Raw genomic sequence first — 25,920 nt, forward strand, 5'->3', positions numbered from 1 at the left:
AGTGTAGCACTTCCTGCGGTTGCAGGGGAAGGTGCCGGGTGTGGTGGGGTTGGAGGGCAGTGTGGAGCGAACAAGGGAGTCACAGAGAGAGTGGTCTCTCCGGAAAGCAGACAAGGGTGGGGATGGAAAAATGACTTGGGTGGTGGGGGCGGATTGTAGATGGCGGAGGTGTCAGAGGATGATGTGTTGTATCTGGAGGTTGGTGGGGTGGTGTGTGAGAACGAGGGGGATCCGCTTTGGGCAGTTGTGGCAGGGGCAGGGTGTGAGGGATGTGTTGCAGGAAATGCGGTCAAAGGCGTTCTCGACCACTGTGGGGGGAAAGTTGCGGTCCTTGAACTTGGGCATCTGGGATGTGCGGGAGTGGAATGCCTCATCCTGGGAGCAGATGCGGCGAAGGCGGAGTAATTGGGAATAGGGGATGGAATTTTTGTAGGAGGGTGGGTGGGAGGAGGTGTATTCTACGTAGCTGTGAGAGTCAGTGGGCTTGAAATGGACATCAGTTACTAGCTGGTTGCCTGAGATGGAGACTGAGAGGTCCAGTAAGGTGAGGGATGTGTTGGAGATGGCCCATGTGAACTTGAGGTTGAGGTGGAAGGTGTCGGTGAAGTGGATGAACTGTTCGAGTTCCTCTGGGGAGCAAGAGGTGGCGCCGATACAGTCATCAATGTAACTGAGGAAGAGGTGGGGTTTGGGGCCTGTGTAGGTGCGGAAGAGGGACTGGTTCTCCAGTTCTCATTACCTCTGATCACAATTTTAACCTCACTGTGAAGCCTCTTCTAGGGATGCCTAACCTGAAGAAGTTATCCTCCTCCCTCTGGACCAACCTCAGGGAATCTCTTTCCCACTGCAACTCCACCTATTTTCTCCTCTATCCATCTTCGGTCCGCCTCCCCCTCTCTCCCTATTTATTTCAGAACCCTCTCCCCACCCCCTCTCTGATGAAGGGTCTAGGCCCGAAACATCAGCTTTTGTGCTCCTGAGATGCTGCTTGGCCTGCTGTGTTCACCCAGCTTCACACTTTGTTATCTTAGATTCTCCAGCATCTGCAGTTCTCATTATCTTTGATCACAATTTATTTGAAAACATCTGCTTTCGGAGTCTTACTCCTTCTTCAGGTGTTATTAAGAGTCTGAAAGCTTGTGTTTTTAAATAAACCTGTTGTAATATAACCTGGTATCAGGTGATTTCTGACCTTGTCCACCCCAGTCCAATGCTGGCACCTCCACGTGCCAAATTGGGGAGCTTTGCCTGGAGATTACAGAGGAGCAGTTAGACCCTTCCTTTCACAGACGGCAGGCTTTGAAGGAGGAACCTTTAAAAATGAGAAAGTATGGATGTTTAAAGTGCGACAAAGGAGCAAGTGGTTGAAATATTACAGAAAAACTGGAACTGTTAAGAGAAGGAAAGATGTAAAGTAGCATATTGCAGTAGCAATTTGATCTGCCTGAGTTGCCATAATTTCCTGGCCTTAATTTGAAAGGGGACAATTGTGAGAACTTCAAAATATGAGAGGTTTGTGTGACAGGGTGGCAGAATATTGTATTACAAAATATTATGTGACTAAAATTAAGCTTTTGTGACAAGACATCATTCAAGACTTGCAATTATGTTTCCTACTTACACAATCCAAATAATTTAAATTAGACGAGAAACTTCTTCTGGGATACTTATTCAACTTCTTGATGCAACAATTTAGGGAACTTGTTCAATCCATCCTGCCAGTTGGATCAGGTTTAACCAAAATAGTCAAGTAAGCATATTCAGGTTAATTTAGCAAGTCAGCGCAAATTTATGAAAGGAAAATCGTGTTTAGATGTCTCACAAGAGTTTCTTTATACTGAGGTAATAAAGAAAGTTGATGAGAATAATGCCACTGATGTGCTGTACATAGACTTCTGAAAGCCATCAGATAAAAGGCCACATTACTAGCGAAGTTGGAGTGTAAAGAAGAAAAGGGACAGAAAATTGTGTGAGTAATGGGAAATAAAAATTAGTGGTTAATAGCTGTTTTCTTTGGACTGGAGAAGGGTTTATAGTAAAATTCCGTGGATGTTGGGATCCCAGCTCTTCTTGCTTTACGTCAATGACCAAGACATTGGTGTGCAGGACACAGTTCCAATATTTACCAATGATGCAAAGCCTGGAAGCATTGTGAATCATGAAAGGGATAACACAGAACTTCAAAAGGGAACAGAAAAGTTATTGGAATGGGCAGATAAGTTGGAGATGAAATTCAATGCTGTAAAGTACAAAGTGATTCATTTTGTCAGGAAGAACATCGAAAAACAGTATAAAATAAAGTATATGCTTCTAAAGTGGGTATTGGACCAGAGCAGAGGGACCTGGATGTACACAAAGCAAAGATCATCGAAGGTGGCAGGACAAGTTGAAAGAGTGGTTAATAAACCATAAAGTATCCAAGGCTTTATTAAAGGAGCAAATAGTGCAGAAGAAATGAAGTTATGCTAAACCTGTATAGCATAAGAGGTTGAGGAGTGACCTCGTAGAAGTTTATAAAAGCAGGAGGGGTATAGGTAAGGTATATGGCAGATGTCTCTTCCCTAGGCTGGGAGATTTCATGACTAAGGGGCATATATTTAAGGTGAGAGGGAAAGATTTTGAAAAAGGACATGAGGGGCAATTTTTTTTAATACAGAGAGTGCTCATATGTGGAATGAACTTCCAGAGAAAGTGGTGGATAATGGTACAATTACAACATTTTAAAAGACATTTGGATAAGTACATGAACGGGAAAGTTTTGAATTGATATGAGCCAAGCGCATGCAGGTGGGATTAGTTTGGGATTTTAGTCAGCATGAACTGATTGGGCCGAAGGGTCTGTTTCCAAGCTATATGACTCGGTGACTGTATAACTGGAGAAATTCTGGGCACCATCCTTGGATAAAATATGAAAACATTAGAAAGAGTTCAGAAAAGGTTCGCAAAAATGAGACAGAGCAATTATGTTGATACATTGGTGAAGTTGGGACTGTTTTTCTTGAGAAGAGAGAATTGAGAGGAAATTTGATAAAGGTGTTCAAGGCCATGAGGGGTCTGGAAATGGAAGAAAGGGGAAAAGCTGTTCCCACTGATTGCAGGATAGAGTGCGAGAGGACACTGATTTAAGTTTGTACTTATTCCAGATAAAACAAACGAAATGGTTTGTACATCCAGTAAAGTGAGAGTATTTGTGAATTGAAATTCTGAATTAACTTCTTTTTACAGTGTGTTGGACAGCAAGCTAAACCAAATATAATTTGCTGCAGGAAAAGTGCCAATTGTCTTGTATGTTTTCTTTCTTATTAGGATTTTCTTTTAATTGATGGGAAGAGGGCTTTAATAATGGCATTTTCCTACAAGTTACCCGTTGTTTGGAGGCTTAGTTTGTCCCACGTCTTGCTGGTGTCATCCAATTTCACCGACAAATAAATGTGCTGTAATATTTGGTGTTCTGTTAATTCATGACTTTGGACTGTGGCACTGGTAGCTTGGCTTCGTGTTTACATTATAATCTCCAAACGAGTGCCAAGAAATACTACTGAGTTACAAGGGTTGGTGTACAAAGCAGCAGCCAGGATAAGGGAGATTTTACAATGTTAGCTTAGGGAACTGATGCACTGAGTACACTCTCTGATGACTAAAACCGCAGAACTAAACAGAAATATAAAATTGTGAAACTCCATTTGCTCATGCAATTGTTAATGAGCCTTAATCTGAAAGGGAAGCAGAACATAAACTAAATGGGAGACGGTGGGGTGGAAATCGTAGATCTTTGACCACGCCACACTCTAGGTCAGCTTTAATAACCCACAGGCAAACTACAGAATGAATTGTAGCTTCGTGTGACTTACCAGTATAAAAGTCAACTGTCAATTGATACAGGTTTATGCCTGGAAAGAAAAGTAACTTATGAATCCAAGATAACAAAGCGTGGAGCTGGATGAACACAGCAGGCCAAGCAGCATCTCAGGAGCACAAAAGCTGATGTTTCGGGCCTAAACCCTTCATCAGAGAGGGGATAACCCTCTCCCCATCCCCCTGTCTGAAGGGTCTAGGCCCGAAACATCAGCTTTTGTACTCCTGAGATGCTGCTTGGCCTGCTGTGTTCATCCAGCTTCACACTTTGTTATCTTCTTTTCAAATAAACCTGTCCGACTATAACATGGTGTTGTGTGATTTCTGACCTAATTTGATGCGGTTCCAGATGGGATATGCAAAATTGCTAAGCTATCCGGTAGGGAATGATGACTGGCTCCCTTCTTTATTCAGCTGCTCCTGAGTTGGGAGTTAATTTTCACAAAGGATTCCTTCCTTTGCTCCTATCTTTCTCCCAGACCAAAAACACTCACCTTTTAAAAGGAGCTAATTTAGCCAGGCTCTCTCGAGTTAACAAAGAATGAGCTTATTAATCGCTGATTATAAGAAGAATTTATAAGACAAACACACATTCACAAAGATTAGAAATAGGAAGTGTGAGTTCAAAGAGAGGAAAGGTTGCCGACAGAGAGAGATAATGGCAACTGCCGAAGCTGGAGAATCCAAGATAAAAAAGCGTGGAGCTGGATGAACACAGCAGGCCAAGCAGCATCTTAGGAGCTGGAAAGCTGACATTTCGGGCCTAGACCCGTCATCAGAAAAGGGGGATGGGGAGAGAGTTCGGAAATAAATAGGGAGAGAGGGGGAGGGGGATCGAAGATAGACAGAGGAGAAGATAGCTGGAGAGGATACAGACAAGTTGAAGAGGAGGGGATGGAGCCAGTAGAGGTGAGTGTAGGTTGGGAGGTAGGGAGGGGATAGGTCAGTCTGGGGAGGACGGACAGGTCAAGGGGGCAGGATGAGGTTAATAGGTAGGAAATGGGAGGTGCAGCTTGAGGTGGGAGGAGGGGATAGGTGAGAGGAAGAGATGTTAGGGAGGCAGGAATGAGCTGGGCTAGTTTTGGGATGCAATAGGGGGAGGGGAGATTCTGAAGCTTGTGAAATCCACAATGATACCATTGGGCTGCAGGGTTCCCAAGCGGAATATGAGTTGCTGTTCCTGCAACCTTCGGGTGGCATCGTTATGGCACTGCAGGAGGCCCAGGATGGACATGTCATCGAAGGAATGGGAGGGGGAGTTGAAATGGTTCGCGACTGGGAGGTGCAGTTTTTTTATTGCGAACTGAGCGTAGGTGTTCTGCAAAGCAGTCCCCAAGCCTCCGCTTGGTTTCCCCAATGTAGAGGAGGCCACAGGGAGTACAGCGAATGCAGTATACCACATTGGCTGATGTGCAGGTGAACATCTGCTTGATGTAGAAAGTCATCTTGGGGCCTGGGATGGGGGTGAGGGAGGTGGTGTGGGGGCAAGTGTAGCACTTCCTGCGGTTGCAGGGAAAAGTGCCGGGTGTGGTGGGGTTGGAGGGGAGTGTGGAGCAGACAAGGGAGTCACGGAGAGAGTGGTCCCTCCGGAAGGCAGACAAGGGTGGGGAGGGAAAAATGTCTTGGGTGGTGGGGTCGGATTGTAGATGGCGGAAGTGTCAGACGAAGATGCGTTGGATCTGGAGGTTGGTGGGGTGGTACGTGAGGATGAGGGGGATTCTCTTTTGGCGGTTATTGCAGGGACGGGGTGTGAGGGATGAGTTGCTGGAGACACGGTCGAGGGTGCCCTCGACCACTGCGAGGGCGATGTTGCGGTCCTTGAAAAATGAGGACCTCTGAGATGTACGGGAGTGGAAAGCCTCAACCTGGGGGCAGATGCGGCAGAGGCGAAGGAATTGGGAATGGGGGTAGAATGTTTGCAGGCAGGTGGGTGGGAGGAAGTATATTCCAGGTAGCTGTGGGAGTCAGTGGGCTTGAAATGGATATCGGTTTCTAGGTGGTTGCCTGAGATGGAGACAGAGGGGTCCAGGAAGGTGAGGGATCTGTTGGAGATGGTCCAGGTGAACTTGAGGTTGGGGTGGAAGGTGTTGGCGAAGTGGATGAACTGTTCGAGCTCCTTGTCCAGGTGAACTTGAGGTTGGCTGTGACCTTTACAGTACTGTAACACTCAAACCCAGGTGAGTATACATGAGAACCTTGGGCCCCCAACAGCGCACATGAAAGTAAGGTAAAACAGCTAATTAACCCCTGTCCTTGAATCTTCCTTGAAGGGAAAGCACAAAATGTCACTGCAGTTTTAGGCATAATCTAAAATCTATTGAGCAGGGAGTCATTAGCCCCTGGCATTCTTTGTGGTCACAAGAGAACATATATGACTTCCTCTTGTCCCCTTGAAGGGTTGCTTGGCATTGCAAGAATCTCTCTGTCCAGAAACTCAATTTACATCCGCATTTAATTTGGCTGTACCAGCCTATTTTAAGAAACCCACATTTTGGAATTACAAGTTAAAGTTGTCCAGAGTACTTCCAGCCTCTACAGGCATGCTCTGTCTCCCATCTGCAAAATCCTTTCAACACTCCTCAAACTGATTTAAATCTACCAGTTTTCGCTGTGCCACTTCCCACATTCCTGATGCTATTGACTTTATTAGTCATGCCCAGGCAAAACAATGACTTTCCAAGATTTGGAGCTCACACAAACTTCTCTTGCCGTGTTAACCAGACCCATGGATCAGTAGCGCACTCTAACAAGTCACACTATGAATCCATGTCATGAAGATAAATTACAAATCTGCAAGTCTGAGTTACTGCCAAACCACTAAATTTGTCAACTATTTCTGCTGAGAATAATACAAATGTCTTACCATGCAAACCACATCATCTTGTATTTCCTGATTACCATCAATACAGGCATATTCTTTGTCCAAAACTGCACACTGAATTATGACTGACACTGCACTGTCACACGCAATAAACACACTCATTTTGATAGCAAAATGCAGCATGGGAAAGCTGGTCACACCGTAACATTTGATTTTTTTTCCAGAATCCTTGGGCTGGCTTTAATGCCCCCGAATTAGACATGGTGTTCACAGCCTACCCCAATCCTGGCCAACAATGTGATAATGTGTTTTTGCAACCAGCATCATCATGCCAGTATCCATTCACACAGAATAATAAAACAAGGGACTGCTGGACTTCTCATGAAGAGTTATTGGACTCAGAACGTTAACTCTGCTTTCACCCCACAGATACTGCTGAGTTTCTCCAGCAATTTTTGTTTTCTGTTTCTGATGACACAGAGGGCATACAAGGCACAGAAACTGACAGCCCGTCTGCCAGCTTGAAATGTTTAATTAAACAATCAAGGAAAAATGTCTATTACTCTTTAAACTGAGGGAGCACAAGGGCAGCAGTAAAGGACTGACTGTGCTGCATTGTCAGAGGCACGGTTTTGTAAATGAAATGCTAACCCAACACCCTGGTTGCATGGGCAAAACATCCTAGGACACTACTGTGTAGAAGAGTAAGGGAGAAACACCCTGACCAATGTTCATCCCTCAATCACGACAGATTATTTGGTCATTATCACATGCCCATTTGTGGGAACTTGTTACAATTGGGATGTTCTGCCTTCTTGAACAACATTATATAAATACAACTCTGCCTTTCAAGTGAAGTTTGGTAGATAAATGCATGCCAATCTTGCACAGAAAATCAACCCAGTCCTTTACTGCAAGCAACTGGTTTCAATTATTTCATCATCAGGTACACAATACAACATACATCTGCGCTGATACTACTAAATGTATCAACTGCAGTGCAATAAAAGTAACAAGCACAGCACAATCTATAAATGCTGTCACAAGCAAGTTTTCTTCATATTATCAGACAGTTCAGTTGACCTTTTAAGATTATTTTTAGTTCTACCCACTCAGTTTTTAACTTTTACTTGGCATATAAAATATATGGGAAACATGTGAACTACTTTCTTTTGAAACGTCTCTTGTACTTTAGCATGGGCTATGATAAAGCCAGCCAAACAACAACTGCAACAATTCATAGAATGCAGCCTCAAATTCAAATTATGGGGAGGCAATGACCTAATGATATTATCACTGGACTGTTAATCCAGATAATGTTCTGGGGACTGAGGTTTGAATCCTGCCATGGCAGACAGGAAAATCTGAATTTAATAAAATATCTGGAATCAAGAATCTAATGATGATCAAGTATCCATTGTTGATTGTCGGAAAAAACCCATCTGGGTCACTAATATCCTTTAGGGAAGGAAACTGCCATCCTTACCTGATCTGGCCTACATGTAATTCCAGACCCACAGCAATGTAGTTGAGTCTTAATTGCCCAGAGGGTAGTTAGGGATGGGCAATAAATGCTGCTGAGCCAGCGATGCCCTCATCCCATGAATGAATAAAGGAATAAAGAATAAAGAATTCCATCATGGCAGTTTGAAAAATACATGACATATTGTAGAATGCCTTCCCAAGAAAATGGTAACAAATTAGTTCAGATTTTGCAAAAACAAAAATTGGTATGGCCATTTTACTTGAAAAGAGATTTTCATTCTTCAACTTTGAAACCATTCCAATCTTCAAGTGTGAAGCTGGATGAACACAGCAGGCCAAGTAGCATCTCAGGAGCACAAAAGCTGACCTTTCGGACGTTTCCTACAGTTTGCAGGAACAGCAACTCAGCACTGCATCCCAAAACCAGCCCAGCTCATCCCCACATCCCTAACCTGCTCTTCCTCTCACCTATGCCCTCCTCCCACCTCAAGTCACACCTCCATTTCCCACCTACTAACGTCATCCCGCCTCCTTGACCCGTCTGTCCTCCCCGGACTGACCTATCCCCTCCCCACCTATCTTCTCCTCTATCCATCTTCGGTCCGCCTCCCCCTCTCTCTCTATTTATTTCAGAATCCTCTCCCCATCCCTCTCTCTGATGAAGGGTCTAGGCCCGAAACATTTGTGCTCCTGAGACGCTGCTTGGCCTGCTGTGTTCATCCAGCTTCACACTTTGTTATCTTGGATTCTCCAGCATCTGCAGTTCCCATTATCTCCAATCTTCAAGTGTGCCTGGTGGAACTTGAATTCTTACTTTTTAAGTTATCAGGTAGGATCATTGGATTAAACACACAGCAAGATAATCATGCTGCTACCAGATTTAAGAGATTTGTATACCTTCAGTATTCCAATCAAACAACGGGGACCAGATAGTATCAAAGATGCTTACTGGACAGAAGGACACATGGCCCATCCTGACTTTTTGATGAAAAAAAGTTCAATTTATTCTCACACTTCCATTTTTGTTTCCTCACTCATCATCTTGCAAATTTGTTCTCTTTAAATACACATTAAATGATCTTTTCAAAACTAAAAATGAATCAGAGTTTGTTCCAGATCTTAACAGATCTCTAAATAAAGCCACTTTTTCTCAAGTTCTCTTATCAATTATTTTAAATGTACAACCTTTGGTTACCAACGCATTTGCCAGAAAAAAAACAATTTCCTCCTACTTGATCCATCAAAACCCTGCTCAATTTTTAATTAGATCTGACATTTATTTTTTTTTCTCTCTGAAGGTGGATAACCAGAAGCCAGAAGTAGGCCATGCAGCTCAATATATTCACACTTTCCCTTCAAAAAGATTAATGCTGATCTGATAACCTGTAACCCCACTTTCTTGCCTTTTCCCTAGAAATTCCTTTATTAATTAAAAATCTGTCTGTCTCAGCATTGAAAATACATGAAGATCCAGGCTCTACAACTTTCTGTGGCAATTCTATAGATTCTGTATTCTACAGATTCAGTACTCTCTGATGGAATGAATTCCTCCTCATCTGTGCTAATTGGATAACTCCTTACTCTGAGAGTGTGTCCTCCGTTCACAGACTCTTCCACAAAGGAAACAACCTTTCCGCAACTGCCCCTAAGTATCTTCTATGTTTCAATAAGGTCTCCCTCATTCTTCCAAACTCCGATGAGTGCAGGCCGGATCAGCTTATTCTAACTATCCCCAAAACTCCCGTTCCTCTTGCCAGGGATCATCGTGATAAAGATCCTCTGTACCTTTGTGAGGCTTTTGACACTTTCTACAAAGTGCAGCGAATGCAACTATACACAAAACTCCAGCTGAGGTCTAACCAGAGCTCAGCAAAAGTTTAGGACCAACCATATTTCATTGTATTTAGTGCCCTTATTTGCAGAGTCAGATATCCCATCGGCCTTCTTACTCAACTTACCATCACACTTTGAAGAATTTGTTAATACGCGACACAGAAGTCCTTCTGCAACTTGTATGGACAGCACAAACTCACCTTGTAAATTGGACCACAATCCATTGTACAAAAGCAGAATATTGCAAATGCTATAAGGCCGAACAGAGTAAGATGCAAATATTTTCCCTGGATTTCATGTTGCAATTAAAAGACAATACTACCGAGTTGGGAAAGGCAAAAATGATCTTACAGTAGTGCCAAAGTAGAAGTAAAAACAGAAAATGATAGAAATACTCAGCAAGTCTGGCAGCGTCCATGGGGAGAAAAAAAAGTTAACTCTTCAGAACTGTGGTGTTTATTCAGAACTGAGAAAAAAAAGAGATGTAACAGCTTTAAACAAGTACAGAGTCAAGGAAATGTGAGGTGGTGTAAGAACAAAATGAGGGTCTGTATTTGAGTGAAAGGCAGGAGTGATTCAATCAGAAAATGCTATTGCAAGGCAAAAGGGAGTTGGCAATGACTGGAGAGAGGAAAGATGGTCCTTAGGTGACTTTAGTGAACCAAAACCAACTGCTAATGCCACCTATTTAGCCAAGCAGAGGTCACAACCTACAATAAAGGGTCAACAGCCTGTGTTGATTCTGCAAGTACCAAATGGAAAGGGGAAGTCCTGCTCCTAGAGTTTACACTAAGCTTCAGCAAGTCAAGGTCCAAGACATCAGATTGCGAATGGGCTGGAGAAACAAAATGGCGAGCAACAGAGGTGAGAAGCAAAGTGGTCACCCAAACTGCAAGTTGTCTCCAAGGGTGGAAGAGATAATGGTGAGCTGTGAGTATACTAAATTGAGAAAAGTCCTCACCTGTCCCTAGTTTAACCACATCCACTATAAGCCCAGATAACAAGATGTAGAGCTGGATGAACACAGCAGGCCAAGCAGCACATCATAGGAGCAGGAAAGCTTGTGTTTCGGGCCTAGACCCATCATCAGAACTGGGGGAGGGGAAGGGGGTTCGGAAATAAATAGGGAGAGGCGGATAGAAGATGGATAGAGGAGAAGGTAGGTGGAGAGGAGACAGACAAGTAAACTCCTCTCCACCTATCTTCTCCTCCATCCATCTTCTATCACCTCTCCCTCTCTCCCTATTTATTTCAGAACCCCATTCCCCTCCCCCAGTTCTGGAGAAGGGTCTAGGCCCGAAACGTCAGCCTTCCTGCTCCTAAGATGCTGCTTGGCCTGCTGTGTTCATCCAGCTCCACACCTTGTTATCTTGGATTCTCCAGCATCTGCAATTCCTATTATCTCTCTCCATTATAAGCCCACTGACTCCAACGCTCACAAAAATTGCTCCCATCCTATTTCTTCTAAAGACTCAGATTAATTTCCAGTGCTCCCCACTCATGACATCTGTGCAAATAGTGTCACCTTCCATACTAGTGTTCCCATCGAAGCTTCCTTAAAGTGCCCCATTGGTTGATAGAGTCCTTGACTGTGTTTCTTCCATTTCCTGCTCTTCTCCTTGTTCCCCAAACCTTTAATGGATTTTCCCTAATCCTCACTTTCCACCATCTCCAATGCTATGCCATCACCAAATACCTCTTTCCTCCCCTCTGAACAGTCTGATGGAATCATCCCCTCCGTAACAGCCTGGCCAGGTTCTCCACTGTTGACAAAACTGCTCTCCCTCATCTCCCAAATACCCCACCATGTCTTCCTGGACAGGATCAGGGAGATGTAACTTTTATCCCCAACACTCCCATTGCCAAGGACCCCAAACACAATGATCTACTTAAACTGCTTTCAATTTTCTCAACTGCTCTGACCGCTCTGGGCAGTATCATGGTCTACACTGGGGAGATTCAATGGAGATAAACGATTTTTTTTGCATCGTGTCTCACTCAGTCCACAAGCAGGAGCCCAAGCCTCTGGTCACTAGTCATTTGAAACCTCTGTGCCACTCCTACCTTCCTGTCCTATATTACAACAGTCTTCCACTTCAAAAAGAACTTTACTGGCTACTACAGCCAGTTGGGAAGTCCAGTGTTTCTTTTGCTGGGGGAGGCGGGTTGCACAGTGGCTCAACAATTAGGACTGATGGCTCACAGCACCAAGGACCTGGGTTTGATTCTACGTTCAGTTGTCTGCCTGTGTGGAGTTTGCACATTTCTCCCACATTTGCGTGGGTTTCCTCCGGGTGCTCCAGTTCCCTCCCACAGTCCAAAGATGTGCAGGCCAGGTGGATTGGCTATGCTAAATTGGCCCATAGTGTTCAGGGCTTTGCAGGCTAGGTGGGTTAGCCAAACAGAAATGCAAGGTTACAGGGATATTGTTGGGTCTGGGTTGGATGCTCTTCAGCAAGTTGGTGTGGACTTGATGGACAGAATGGCCTACTTCCACACTATACGGATTCCATGAAAGAGATCATCTACTACTTTTTTCACTCTTTAAATCAACATTTACACACCCATATCTCCTGAACACTTCCTCTCTCCCCATCTCTCTCAACCACACCCAAACTTGACCTCACCTGACCTCTCCTTGGGTGGTTGTCTTCGGCAAAAGTTGAACGAGGAGAGAGGCTGGGCTTTAGCGGGTAGAGAAAGGCGAATTCCATTGAGGAACACGGAGGAACGTGAGTGGGCCATTCAGCCCCTGGAACGAGCGTTCCGCCAATCGATGGGATCGTGGCCTAACTCTGCATGGAGGAGGCAAAGAAAGGAGCTGCAATTTAAAACGGAGACCTGCGGACCCTGGAAACCTGAAACAGAAATTGCTGGAGAAACTCAGCAAGTCCGGCTGTGGGGACAGAAACAGAGTTAACGATTCGAGTCCAGTGACCCACGTTCTTCTAAAGCTTGCTTTCTCGTGACAGGTGCTGCAAGAGTTGCTGGGTCTTCCAGCAATTTTTTTTTGTTTTTAAGGAAGAATTGTTTTGCTTCCTACCAGTGTGCCTAAAGAAAGACTGACTCCCACCTTTTTTTGCAGGGGGTGGGGTGGAGAATATCAATATGTTTTCTGGCTGCAGGAACTCTGACAAAACAAATTAAGATTTAAAGATTGCTGCAACAGAGTGCATAAATTTCAGGGGGTGGGGGAAGAGTTGTAATCCCAAACTCAAACAGGATCATTTAAATAAATAATTAAATTATAAAATGGAATGTACTTCCTTCGCTTGACTTGCGTCAGGCGCTGAATCAAAATCGAAACCAGAACTCTTATGTATCCTCCTCCACAATTATTCCGATGAGGTTTAGAGGAATTGCTTTTAAAATGAAAAAAAGGTTACCGTGCGAGCTGACAGACTTCTTTAAAAAAATTAAAATAATTAACCTGATTTCCACCGAGGTTCTCGCTGGTCGGTGTAACTTCCCAAAGCAGGAATCGAAACGAAACTGTTATTTCAACAAGGGCCTCACCGAAATTGACGAGGAGAAATCGAGGAAGTTGAGCAGTAGCCGCTGTGGTTTCATTCTCAGCACCTTCACGCATCTTGCAGGGGAACCAGTTCCCACGCCAGCCCCTTGCAATTCTTTTCTTTTATCTGATCTGTGGATACTCCTTGGTGAGAGTGAGGAATTTATTGCTCGAATGCAATAAAACAGCTGTCGGCCGTTTTCACTCGGCGCCTTGCTGTGTTTCTCTTCAGAGAACATCTGTTGGTTTTTCAGTGCTGCGCGCACATATCGTTCAGTTGTCAGCCTCGCCTGGAGGTCTGCACAGTTCCCCAGCCTGCTGAAGCAACGGTTGCTGCTCGCCAGCACCATTAAGCAGTGACTACAGCAAAATCTTGTCTACCTGTGTAAAGGCTCAGAATTGTCAGATTTCATTTCCCCCCAACCCCAAAATATATTGATTAAATTGATAAAAATGCATCTCAAGGCAGTTCAAAGTTGATGCTTCATGTAGGTGTAACAGTGTTACATAAAGTTTGATTGCTGTATGTGGAAACTTTCAGAGTTTTATTACATTGATACAACCCAACCTGCTTCAGACGTGTTACCATCCGGCGCATATGAGACCAAACCTGAATCTTCGGGCCCAGACAGACAGACACATGACCCTCAAACAATTACTGTTAGTATTTATAATATGTGTTTTGTGTCAAACCTGAGGGGCTTTTTTGTCCATTTCCAGTCACTTTTGCCAGCAGCCTTTCTCCCATTGACTTTTGTGATGGCTGTTCCAAGCCTTAGAAAGTCTCTCAACAAGAACCCTCCTGGTGCCTCAGATGCATGTACTGATATACTACTGTGCAGAACTTTATGCTACTGTGACTATGTATGTGTAATATATAGGATCTTTTTATAATAAAAGTATATTTCTGAAATTTAAAGAAAGTAGTCCTTGACTGTGGAATGTTCCTGACTGCAATTGTTGTCACCAACTGTTCTTTGTACTGGGAGATGAGCATGTTTTGGACGGATCAAAGAGAGTTGTACACAGGAGTTGCTGGTCCTCCAGCATCATGATGTTTATTTCAATGTGTGCTCTTGAGGGTCAGCCTGAGAGCACAAGCGCCCTCGGTCAAGGATCTGCTTAGATGGATTGCAGCAAAAAAAATCACTGCATCTTTTTCCACACAGTTGGATTTCTTTTATAAACAGTCATTGCGGATTTAAATACTTAACAGACAATACAGAGTCAATCAACTACTTTAATGGTTTGGGCACAAGACTAATCATTGGTTATTCAGCAAAACCTTGTCTTTCATTGGTACCAAAAAGGGAAACTAAGAAACAACTTCATGCTGCAGGTTGATGATTTCTTATGGGGTGTTACTGTGCATTTTCAATAGGATTAAAATGGAATTCCAATTGGAAGTCAGATTTCAGGGGTTTTTAAACATAATGGTTTTGGCATTATGCTGAACAGGCAACTTTGTCCAAATCAGTAGCCCGATTAGAGAGTAATGCACCTATTCCAGTTAATGGTGCCCAGTCATCACAGAAAGATGATGTTATAGTAGGTGCAGATGAGTTGGATGAAAGGTTTCTGTGCTGTATAACACTATGCAATTGTGAAGCTTGACTGGTCAGTTGACTGTGCACTCAGACAGGTGGATATTAGTTTTGAGATCTTGGAACTAAGCATCACAATGAAGCACCTAAAATTTTACCAATATTAAGTACACAGAAATGCATACTTATGTTCTCATCCTTGTGTGGCCTAAGGAACGTGAAGTTGACTATCTTTAGTGATGCCTCAAAAGCTAATCTTCCTGGGCCACCAAATCTTTTGTGAGTGAAAAATGAAAATCTTGCCTACTGACAAAGAAAATAAGAAAAAGTAAAAGTACTTTAGTTGCAGAACTCTGGCTCTTGTAGAAGCGTTGGAAAAGGGATTTTTTTGTCACATAATTTATGGGAAATTCTGTAAAAGCAGTGTCCTGAAAACAGTGTGCCCATTGGGTCTCACATAAATGATCATACCTTGGAGGACACATTAATTTTATGCAAAAATTGGTGGAAAAACATTAAGTATCAGCCTTGAAATAAATGATGGAAGAAAGGAAATCTCCAAGATCAGAACAGGGTTGAAGAAAGTCATTGAATCACTGATTAAATAATTACTTTTCCATTTCTAAAGAGACACTCCTTCCATGGCTAGCAAACATTGCAGGGATTAAGGTGCATTGCCTTGTCCAAAAATCACACTAATTTAAATTGCACCTTTTCTTATCGAATCCCTACAGTGTGGAAGCAGGCCATTCAGCCCATCAAGTCCATACCAATACTCTGAACAGTATCCCACCCAGGCTCATCTCCTCCCCGACCCCAATACCCCTACATTTTCCATAGCTAACCCACCTAGCCTGCACATCCCTGGACACTGTAGGGAATGTAGCATGACCAATCCACCTAACCTTCCCATCTTTGGACTGTGGGAGGAAACCCACACAGAAATGGAGAGAATATGTAATCTCCACACAGACAGTTGCCTGAGGATGGAATCAAAACTAGGTCCTTGGCAGTGTGAAGGAGCAGGCTAGCCACTGAACCACTGTGCCGCCTTGTTTACTCCATCCCTCACAATTTCGTATACCTCAATTATGTCAAACCAAACCCTTCTTTGTTCCAAGGAAAACAGCCCCAACCTCTCCAATTTCTCCTTTTAGATAAAATTCACCAGCCTGGCAACATTCGAGTAAATGTAATCTGCACTCTCTCCATAGTAGTTACATCCTTACTGTAATGTGGTGACCAGAACAGTGCACAATACTCCAATTATGGCCTTATTAGTGTCTTCTACAAATTCATTACTATATCCCAACTTTTGTATTCTATACCAATGAAAGACAGCATTCCACCTACCTTCTCTATAACCATACCTATCTGTACTGCTACCTTAAGGGTCCTATACATTTGCTCACCATGATCTTTTGCTACATCTACCCCTCTCAGTCTATTCCCATTTATTGTGTATTCCCTTTAAATGATTTTGAGATTGTACTAAATGCTCGTATTAAAATTAAACAACATAATAATCAGTCGACTTGCCCTGATAGCAGGATTGTCAATATTGCTAAGATGATAACTCTTTTAGCTGAAGATTTAATTTAATAGCTAAGCTATTGATGGGAGATCTAATAGAAACTTACAAGATAATGTATGGTTTAGAAGGGGTGGACGCTGGGAAGTTGTTTCTGTTAGGCAGGGAGACTAGGACCCGTGGGCACAGCCTGAGAATTAGAGGGGGTAAATTTAAAACGGAAATGAGGAGACATTTCTTCAACCAGAGAGTGGTGGGCCTGTGGAATTCATTGCCACGGAGCGCAGTGGAGGCCGGGACGTTAAACGTCTTCAAGGCAGAGATTGATAAGTTTTTGATCTCACAAGGAATCAAGGGCTGTTGTGATTTTACCTTGATTTAATTTGAAAGATACCTGCTTTGAAACATTAATGGACAGACACAGCCAACAGCTCTATTACACAATAGGCTATTTGGAGCCATCCTGTGAGAAGCTATATCAGAAGGTTTTTTGTTTTTTTTTTAACCCAGATGGAACAGGATAAATGGAACAAGCCATAACTGATTTAGTTAATGTTGTAGGCTGTAAGGAGTATGTGCAAGTCAACTGAATAATGGTGATCTAATTTCCTGGAATAATGATTACTTGAGTGAAATATGCTTCTCTCCCCCTGAGTGATTTGGGATTTTTCAAATAATTATTTACTGACCTAGAGATCGCAATCCAGGTGGTTCATGTTTTTAAACTGGTAATTCAAGATTCCTGGTACATCATGCGTGCGTTGCCAATGAATCAGTTGATATATTCCTGCACTGTATTTTTTATATTCTATGCCCTTTAATGACTGACTTAGAAATGAGGGGACATAGTTCACCCCTAACATTTACGGTTTTGAGCATATTTTAATAGTTTTGAGCACTCTTATCAGATCCCCTTCTAATATTTGCTGTTGGGCAATGCCCAGTTTCTCTAATGCCTTTTCATACTCTTCTGCGTGGTGTGATGTTAGCGATCTTCTTTTGGAACATCTTCAAGTGTCCTGGCATTGGCTGTAGACATCGCCATTCAACCCCAACCAAGCAACGTCCTTACCACCAACTTTGAATAAAACTGCATGGGGAGTTAACAATTTTTGTGATGAGGAAGTTCATATTCCTATCAACTCTGACATGAGCTAAAATAATGTCTTGGTATGCATCAGCAGTGCTGTCATTCAGGAGGTGGGCAATGTTTTGGCAGTTTCCGCTAATGTACAATTAATTTGATGGACGGCTACTGTCAGAAAGAAACAGAATAACAGCAGCTTTAATGAAACTATTCTTATTCAGAGTGAATGATAGGATTTTACAACAACGGGAGCTATTTAATCCATCACATCTACATTGGCACCCTGAATTGAAAATTGAAGAGAAAGAAGGGTTGCGTGTCTGCGTGTGTGTGAGAGAGAGTGTGTATGCATGAGTGTATAAGAGACAAAGTTTGTGTATGTGCGATTGCCTAAGTGTATGTGTGTGTGCATGTGTGTGTATTTGTATGAGAGTTTCTGTATGTGTATGTGAGAGCACGTGTGTGTGTTTGTATGTACGTGTGAGAGAAAGTGCATGTATGTGTGTGTGTGTGTGTGTGTGTGTGTGCGCGTGCATGCGTGTTTATGTACCTTGCTTGTGAGAAAAGCTTGAGAACAGCTCCCAAGATTGATTCTGATTTGGTCTTTTGGGTTTATTGTCAGACCCTTTAGTTCTAACTTCCTTATTTTTCTAACCTGTAGACTTTACAAAACTATTACTATTCTAGCATTGTTTCAGATGGCGCATTCAATGTGGTCAGTTCTGGTTTAATGTGAACAGTCCTGTCTCCAGAATGTTAAAAAAAAATAGATGCACTGAAAAATGTGCAGTTTGAAATTTTCACACACAACAAACCAGGAAGGAAGATATACATTACTGTTTAAAGATAGAAATTAAAATAAAGATAAACAGACTTGAAAGAAAAAAAGTCTGCCTTAAAAGATAGGTATCATTTGGGTTTTTCTTAATGTAATTGAGCATTTCAAACATCAAAAAAAGGTAGGCTATCCAGTGAGGGAATGTAGCAGTCCTTATATAGTTAGCATACCAATAAAAATCAAGTTTCCCTCATTCCACAAACTGGAACTTTTTTCAAGGAATTTACAGTTTTTAGGAATTTGTTGGATTTACAGGGAGAAGAGGAAGATTTCAACAAATCAAGATTGCAAGTGTGAGTGTGTTAATTGACAATGTAGATCATTTACAGTGTCCTCCGGATTCCCATATTATTCTTTAAATGTCTAAACTACTAAAATCATTGTTAGTTTCATGAGGATAACGACAGTGATCATTAACAGTAAAATGCCAGTTATTATTCTAATTGCTACCTAACTAATACCTCATACGTAAACAAGAACAGAAATTCTTGGAGGATCTCAACAGGCCTGGCAACTTCTGTGGAGAGAAGGTAAACGTTTTGTATTTGAACTGAAGAAGGGTTACTGGATACAAAACGTAAACTCTTTTTGTCTCCACAGATGCTCCCAGACCCGGTGAGATTCTCCAGGAATTTCTGCTTTTGTTTCAGATTTCCATCATCCACAGTTCTTTGTTCATTTTGATGCTTTGTCCATTTTAACATTTTCCTCTACATCTTTAATTGTGGTAACTTCAGCAAATTGTCAGTTTGAAAGAATCTTTTTTTGACAAATAAGAACATGAATGTAAAAGCTTCTAAGATCTGTCTCATGTTTATCTTTTAAATTAAATTTTATCTGGCATTAATTAATGCCTTCTTGAAGTTGCTAACAATTCAATCCAGAAGTCTTCATACTCTTTTCCTGTATTTTGTCATCAATCTTTTCTTTAATGTATTCCTTTTCAAAAATTCAAACTAACAGCAACAACCTGTATTTATGGAAGACCATGAACAATTGTCTTATGTCTGCTACGAGACAAAGTTTCACAGTCAGCCACATAAGACAATAAGAGTAAAAGCTCTAGACTAGCTTTCAGAAGCATCTTAAAGGAGGGAAGTGAGTCAGAGGTATGAAGAGATCTCACAGGAGGACATTACAGAGCCTGGAAGCTTTCTGGGTAAATGTATGATGACCAACAAAGGAACAATTAATGTCAGGGATGTTCAGGAGAACAAAATGAGAGTAATGTAATTATCTTAGATTGATGTGGCACTGGTGGAAATTCCAAAGATAGGGAGGAGTTAAAGTGTGCAGGGATTTGTATCAGAAAGTATCAGATATTTAAAATTGAGATATTGCTTGACTGGGAAGCAATGTAAGTTTGTGGACACAAAATATAATTAAGGAATGGAGTTTGACAGGACCAAAGCAATGGCTTCAGTCTTCCGAATATTTACCAGAGGAAATTTCTGCTTGTTCAGGACTGAATGTCAGACAAGCAGTCTAATAATCTAGTAATAACAGAGCTAGGTACCATCATCTTTTATATAGAAACAGATGTGTTTTTGGATGAGTGCCAGCTAATAGTTGAGAAATAAAACATCCAACAATAGATCCTTGGGGGAAACAGAGTTAACAATGTGAGTGCAAGAAGTAAAAAACACATTGCTGGAGGTACATTGTCAACCTCTAAATGGATAAGAATGAAACCAGAGTGTAAGGTGTGGCAGCGCAGTGGCTCTGAGGTTAGCACTGCTGTCTTACAGTGCCGGGAACCCAGAGGTTCAATTCCAACTAAGGGTGACTGTATGGAGTTTGTGTGTTCTCCCTGCACCTGCCAGGGTCTCTTCTTGGTGCTCCAGTGTCCTCTCACAGTCTCAAGGTGTGCAGGCTAGGTGGATTAACAAAGGGAAATGCAGGGATGGGGATTGGGGGGCAGTGTGGGTCTGGGTGGGATGCTCTATGGAGGGTTGGGTGTGGACTCGTTGGGCTGAATGGCCTGCTTCTACACTGTGGATTCTATGAGAGCAATCCCACTGAGCTGGCTGATAATGGGTTGGTGTTGGGGGCAGAATGGTGATGGGCTGTGTCAGAGGCACAGTGAGCTGGGGCAGGGTAAGAACAGAATGTTTATTCCTGTAACAATCAGCAAAGACATAATTTGTCATCTCCACAAGACTTGCTTCAGTATAGAGGTAGGGGGATCGGAGGGATTCAAACTTTCTGGGAAATATGCGCAGGGATTTAGGAGACCACAACGTTATCAGGGCTTAGAGAATCAAATAGGTATGTTTATACTTATGCATGTGGCTGTTTTTAGTCCACAGTCTACCGGCAGCCCAGCTTCCAAGAAGATATCACTCTCAACAATGTATATGTGTCTGTATGTATGCATGTAGGTCTATGTGCACTCCTCATACATATCGCTTCAGATGACTATCCCATTGATGCATAAATATTCTAAACAACGTGTTCAGAGATGGTATCTTGAAACAGTGACTTCAATACCAACTCCTCGAGAATACCGCTTTTCATGCTTCATGTGCATCAAACTTCATTAGATTTTCTGCCCAATATCTCGCGCTGTCTCACTGCGATCAGCACCCCTTGCGTCAACTCATAAGGAGAACAGCGCCCGATCCGCCACAGAAATTGAATGAATGACCCTCGTATCTGCGCTTCATGGGAATTGTACGCCACTTGGGTGCACTGCAGTAACGAGCCTCCGGCCCCACACACTCAAGCGAACGAATAATTCGATACATTTCAGCGCGGCGTCTATTTGAAACTTGCGCTTGGTGCGAGTATTGAGTTTCACTGCCACTGCTGGCTACCCTTTGTACTCTTGATTATTCATTGCTTCAGCTGCTTTTGAATTATTCCCCCTGCAAGTCCGCGGCTGTCGCTTACGCCTTCTCACGAGTGGAAGATTGCCAACTGAGAGTCACTTTAGGGTTTTCTCAGTTTCACTGACACAGGATTAAAAGGCAGCAGACGGCTTGCCAGTGTGTTTGTGTGTGGGAAGTATGATCAATCGGACCATACCGAGACCATTTGCATACATGGGGGCTGTCGTGGGATATAAAAGTGGCTGTTTTTAGTCCACAGTCTACTGGCAGCCCAGCTTCCAAGAAGATATCACTCTCAACATAGAACGCAGGGAGTGTAACCATGGATGTGACGGTGCCATTGAGCGAAACAGGAGTCCCACTGAAGGCCCGTGGGAAATGCCAAAGGGCAATGTTCCATTGGTCCCTGGTTATCATGATAATCATGGTCCAGGTGTTAGCAGCAAGCTGCGTCTCATTTTACCTCCTCCGAACGCAACTGCAGAAACCGGTACGTTTCTTTAGCCACACTCTCTGCTCCCCATTCTCGTTGTGCGCGCAGGTATTAACGGCTGTGTTTATTTAAACAGACTGAACACCTAAAGAAAACTTGTGGGACTGAGCCGGCAGCCAAAAAACAGAAATGCGCTACTCACTGGACTGTAGGTAAGTGTGCCATCTGGTAGCAGTGCTTTGTTCCGCCTCCTTGGCACCGTTTTCTGACAGCTTGAAGCTGCTCCCTCGCCCGAAAGCATGCTGATGCCAACCCTAAGGGAAAGAGAGCAGACAGAAAGTGTTTGGTCAGGTTTGGCAGCATCTCTGAAAGGAAGCAGAGATTTCCAGAGTTCTCATTTACAGTCTTCAGCACGGGGGGAAATATTTTTTTTCGAAAAGCCCAGCGTCAGAGTATATTTGCAAACGCCCGTATTTTTTGTCTTCATTGCAGCTTTGCAAAGCTCGACTTCACCACCTATATTTTAAAAATGGTTAAAGACAAATGTCTGCAAAGAGAAAGGATGGGGAGATAGGCTAGTATGCTCACGACGGGCCGCAAGCCGTGTTGAAAAGTTCCAAGCTGCGGTCACTGCGCTATTTTTAGAAGGAACGGCCATGAAGTGACTGTCCGCAGGAATAATTTTGAGTATATTTTCATTGGCTGTTATTCTGGATTGGCGTGCCAAGCCACTGATGATATGAGCCAGTAGGATCACGCCAGGGAAGACACAGCAAAAAAAAAGTTTTCTGAAGTGGTGGACATTTGAATTGATCAGTGAGTGCACTCAGGCTCCGCTCCACCTGTACAGGCACGGTCAGAAGTCACACGACACCAGGTTTGTTTATTTGAGAACATTAGCTTTCGGAGCGTAGCCCCTTCGCCAGGTGAGGCTTGTGTTTTTCAAATAAACCTGTTGGACTACAAACGGGTGTCGTGTGATTTCTGACAGTGTCCACCCCAGAGCAACACCGGCACCTCCACACCATGGCTTCATTAGCAGGTGCAGAATTGCGCCCACCCAGGTACCGAGCAGGCAGTGTGGAACAGCGAGTCCTTGGGGGAATTGCTTTACAAAATCCTAGTGACACAGGCTGCAGGCTTCATTTGCCATTGCGCGCTGTAGAGTGGCTTTGGATGTACAGTTAAATGCGGACAGCAACCCTTCTCTGCAATACTAACGCAAATTGCCTTTTCAGTCCAGTATGACTTTCCTTTAAGAGTTCAGATTCTCTCCAAAGATGCCACTCAGAGGTACCGCGTTCCCTGTCCCCAGCATTGTTTTTATTTAATTCCCAGAATTTTGCTTGCATCTAATAATGCTTCTATTTTGACGGCAGTAATGTTTATAAGTATTCGGAGGTCGGGACGGTTTTAGTTCTGAATTTCGTTAGAGGGCTAGGTGGTGCGATTAATCACACTAGTGTGTAGTTTACTTTCCCCTTTCTGATTTACAAACAAAGTGCATTCCAAAAATACATCAAAACAAAGAGAAAGAAAAGGAATGCTGGTGACCGCAGGTCAGACAACACCCCATGAATATAAACACACAGCGAGAAAGTTGGAAGCGTCAACTTAATTCCCTCACCAGATGTTACCTGATCTGTTGGCTGTTTGAAGGGTCCCCACCCGAAATGTCAGCTTTCCTCCTCCTCTGTTGCTGACTGGCCTGCTGTGTCCCTCCAGCTCCACACTGTGTTATTTCGCCAGCCTTCTATTTGTTTACATTTCCCGCGACCCGCAGAGTTTTGCTGTTTTTGTTTCAGTTCTGCCAACCTCCTGCTGGAAAAAAAAGCATAAGTAAAACAAAGCAGCGGCACAAATTTGGTTTATTATGAACACACTCTACCCGATCCCGCCAAAGCACCAAGAAGCCTGCCTCTCCCCGTCTCTTCACGCCTTATACAAGAGTGTGGCCATTCTCGAAGACACAGTCCAGGGATCTCCCCCCGTCCCCAAACAGCAACACCCCGTCACCCCACCCACTTCATGCCGGCACTTCATATTCGGTGCGAGTCATCTGAAAGTGCTACTTTCTGCTTCGAAAACAGGCCAAAAAGGAAGACTTGTGAGAGCGATCATTCATAGAGGAATGTATGTATACATTAAAGGAAAGCCTTTGCCGCAATATGCTCCGTCTAGCAATGTTTTGGGGACAGTGGGCTGATTTAATCTGTGCCCAAGTTTGATAATGTACTTTTTTTTTGTTCAAACAGCATCTCCAGACAACAATGAAACTGACGAAGATCAAGCATTGGCCTGGCAGAATCGGACTGGGCAAGTCTTCACAGGAGACTGCACGGTGTATAACACGACCGATAAATCACTGGAAATAAAAAGCGACGGCTACTACTTCATCTATGTCCAGGTGATGCTGAAGGCCAACTGGCACAGTGTGAAGTTCATCCTGAACATGGATGGCAAGAACGAGATCGAACGGAATGCCCGCACCTCCTCAGAGCTGCGTTCAAACACGGTCATCTTCGGGAGCACCTACAGACTGCGGCGAGGGACAAAGGTTTTGGTCAAATCAAATCCCAAGTACGTTCTAGTTCAGGAGACAGACACGTTTTTGGGTCTGTTTCAGCTATGAAAAAGAAAAGGCCTTTTTCAGACTACCACCTAGTGCTGCACATTTCTGTAAATACAACAGGAGTGTGAGACACTGACCACATCTCCATTCTGAGGATGAAACCATCTTGCTATTGTACAGTGTTCGATATCTCTTCAGCAATGTTAATTTTCCCACATGGTAAATACATTACCTGTAACACGGCTTTAATGAATGTCAATGTACAGTCATAATTTTTTTATAAATATTTTTGTAAATAAAGGCTTCAGAGTAAATATTTTTAAGATAATGCAGTTGCTAGCAATTTGGTGTTTTGAGAATTATTGCAACCAAATTAAGCATGTCAAAATGTCACCCAATGAACCAAAGCTGATCCAAAAAAGTCATTTACTATTGTGGTTTTGAACGAAGCATACCGCCTTTAGGGTGTTATCATCAGATATGTGTCATTAAGGTGCTGATGATGTGTGAAGCCACATAGTCCTCTCCAATCATGGGACTGCTTTCTGTCCTCAGAGAGAGACTACTGGTGCTGAGTTTAACCTGAGGGTCACCAGGCTCTCCAGGCAAGGGGAGAGGTGCAGAAGGTGGGACACTAATGGTAACCACAGCTGGTGTGGGAATTGAACCTGTGCTGTTGGCATCATTCCACATTACAAACCGGCCAACTGAGCTAACTGACACCACCCCAATGCGTAATAATGACCATAGAAAATGTAGAACAATCAAGAAGGTTATGGAGATAGTACGTGATATGGATTTTTGTTTAAAGCATAAAATGATAGATGCTGTACAGGTGTTAGAGGAAGGATTGAGAATGAGAGAGGTACTCCCCAGAGAATTAAGTATACTTAAAAATCAGAGAATCACACAGCAAAACAGAATCCATTTCACCAATGGTACTATAAGCAACTCTTTGGGGTTTTCCCTTATCATAGAGTGCAGGTCCAGAGAGAATAATTTCAGAATTAGGGTCTTACATTTAAAACAAAGATGAGGATGAATTTCTTCTCTCAGACGGTTATACCACTCAGAACTGTACGCAACCTGAAGTCTAACTACAGCCTTATACATGTTCTTCAGAATCTGCTTGCTCCTGTACTCGAAGCCTTTATTAATAATGTCTAGGGTACTGAGTGCTTTATTAACTGCTTGGTTATATCTGCCCTGTCATCTCCAGTAACCTGCATACATATACATTTCTCTGCCCCACAAAACCTTTAGGGTAATGTCCTTTATATCACACATTATTCACCAAAACATGACTCTTCTCCACATTGAAATTTATCTTCCACTTATCTGCCCACTCAACCAAAATGTCAATGTGTTTTTATAGCTTTATGCTGTCCTCCTCACTGTTTACAAGTTTTGTAACATCGGCAAACTTGGAAATCGTCTCCTGCACACTAAGACATGGAGCATTAATATATGTTAAGAAAAAATGTCCCAAAACCAATCCCTGCAGAATTCCACGATGAACCTTTCTCCAGCCTGAAAAATATCCATTAGTTGTCAGACTCTTCCTCTGTTACATTGA

The 25,920-nt window shown here is 43.0% G+C and overlaps 1 protein-coding gene and 1 long non-coding RNA gene across 3 annotated transcripts in view; one reads left to right on the forward strand and one right to left on the reverse strand.

Annotated features, from left to right (window-relative positions):
* Nucleotides 1-13,809, reverse strand: part of LOC125456629 (uncharacterized) — a 50,273-nt gene extending 36,464 nt beyond the window's left edge. The window contains exons 1-2 of one of the 2 annotated variants that reach the window (XR_007248483.2): nt 13,425-13,807; nt 12,622-12,789 (exon numbers count right to left, since the gene is read on the reverse strand). This is a non-coding gene — a long non-coding RNA (uncharacterized LOC125456629). Of the gene's footprint in view, nt 1-12,621; nt 12,790-13,424 lie in introns of both variants that reach the window. The other variant, XR_007248482.2, reaches the window with a different exon arrangement.
* Nucleotides 13,810-21,540: 7,731 nt separating this feature from the next.
* On the forward strand, nt 21,541-24,584 carry LOC125456628 (uncharacterized). The gene is made up of 3 exons (XM_048539927.1): nt 21,541-21,829; nt 21,909-21,984; nt 24,028-24,584. Exons 1-3 carry the CDS (start codon nt 21,662-21,664, stop codon nt 24,402-24,404), a joined length of 621 nt encoding a protein of 206 aa, XP_048395884.1. The 5' UTR covers nt 21,541-21,661; the 3' UTR covers nt 24,405-24,584.
* The last annotated feature ends 1,336 nt before the right edge of the window (nt 24,585-25,920 follow it).

This window comes from Stegostoma tigrinum, chromosome 8 (genome assembly GCF_030684315.1).
Source record: "Stegostoma tigrinum isolate sSteTig4 chromosome 8, sSteTig4.hap1, whole genome shotgun sequence".
Taxonomy (NCBI): Eukaryota; Metazoa; Chordata; class Chondrichthyes; order Orectolobiformes; family Stegostomatidae; genus Stegostoma; species Stegostoma tigrinum.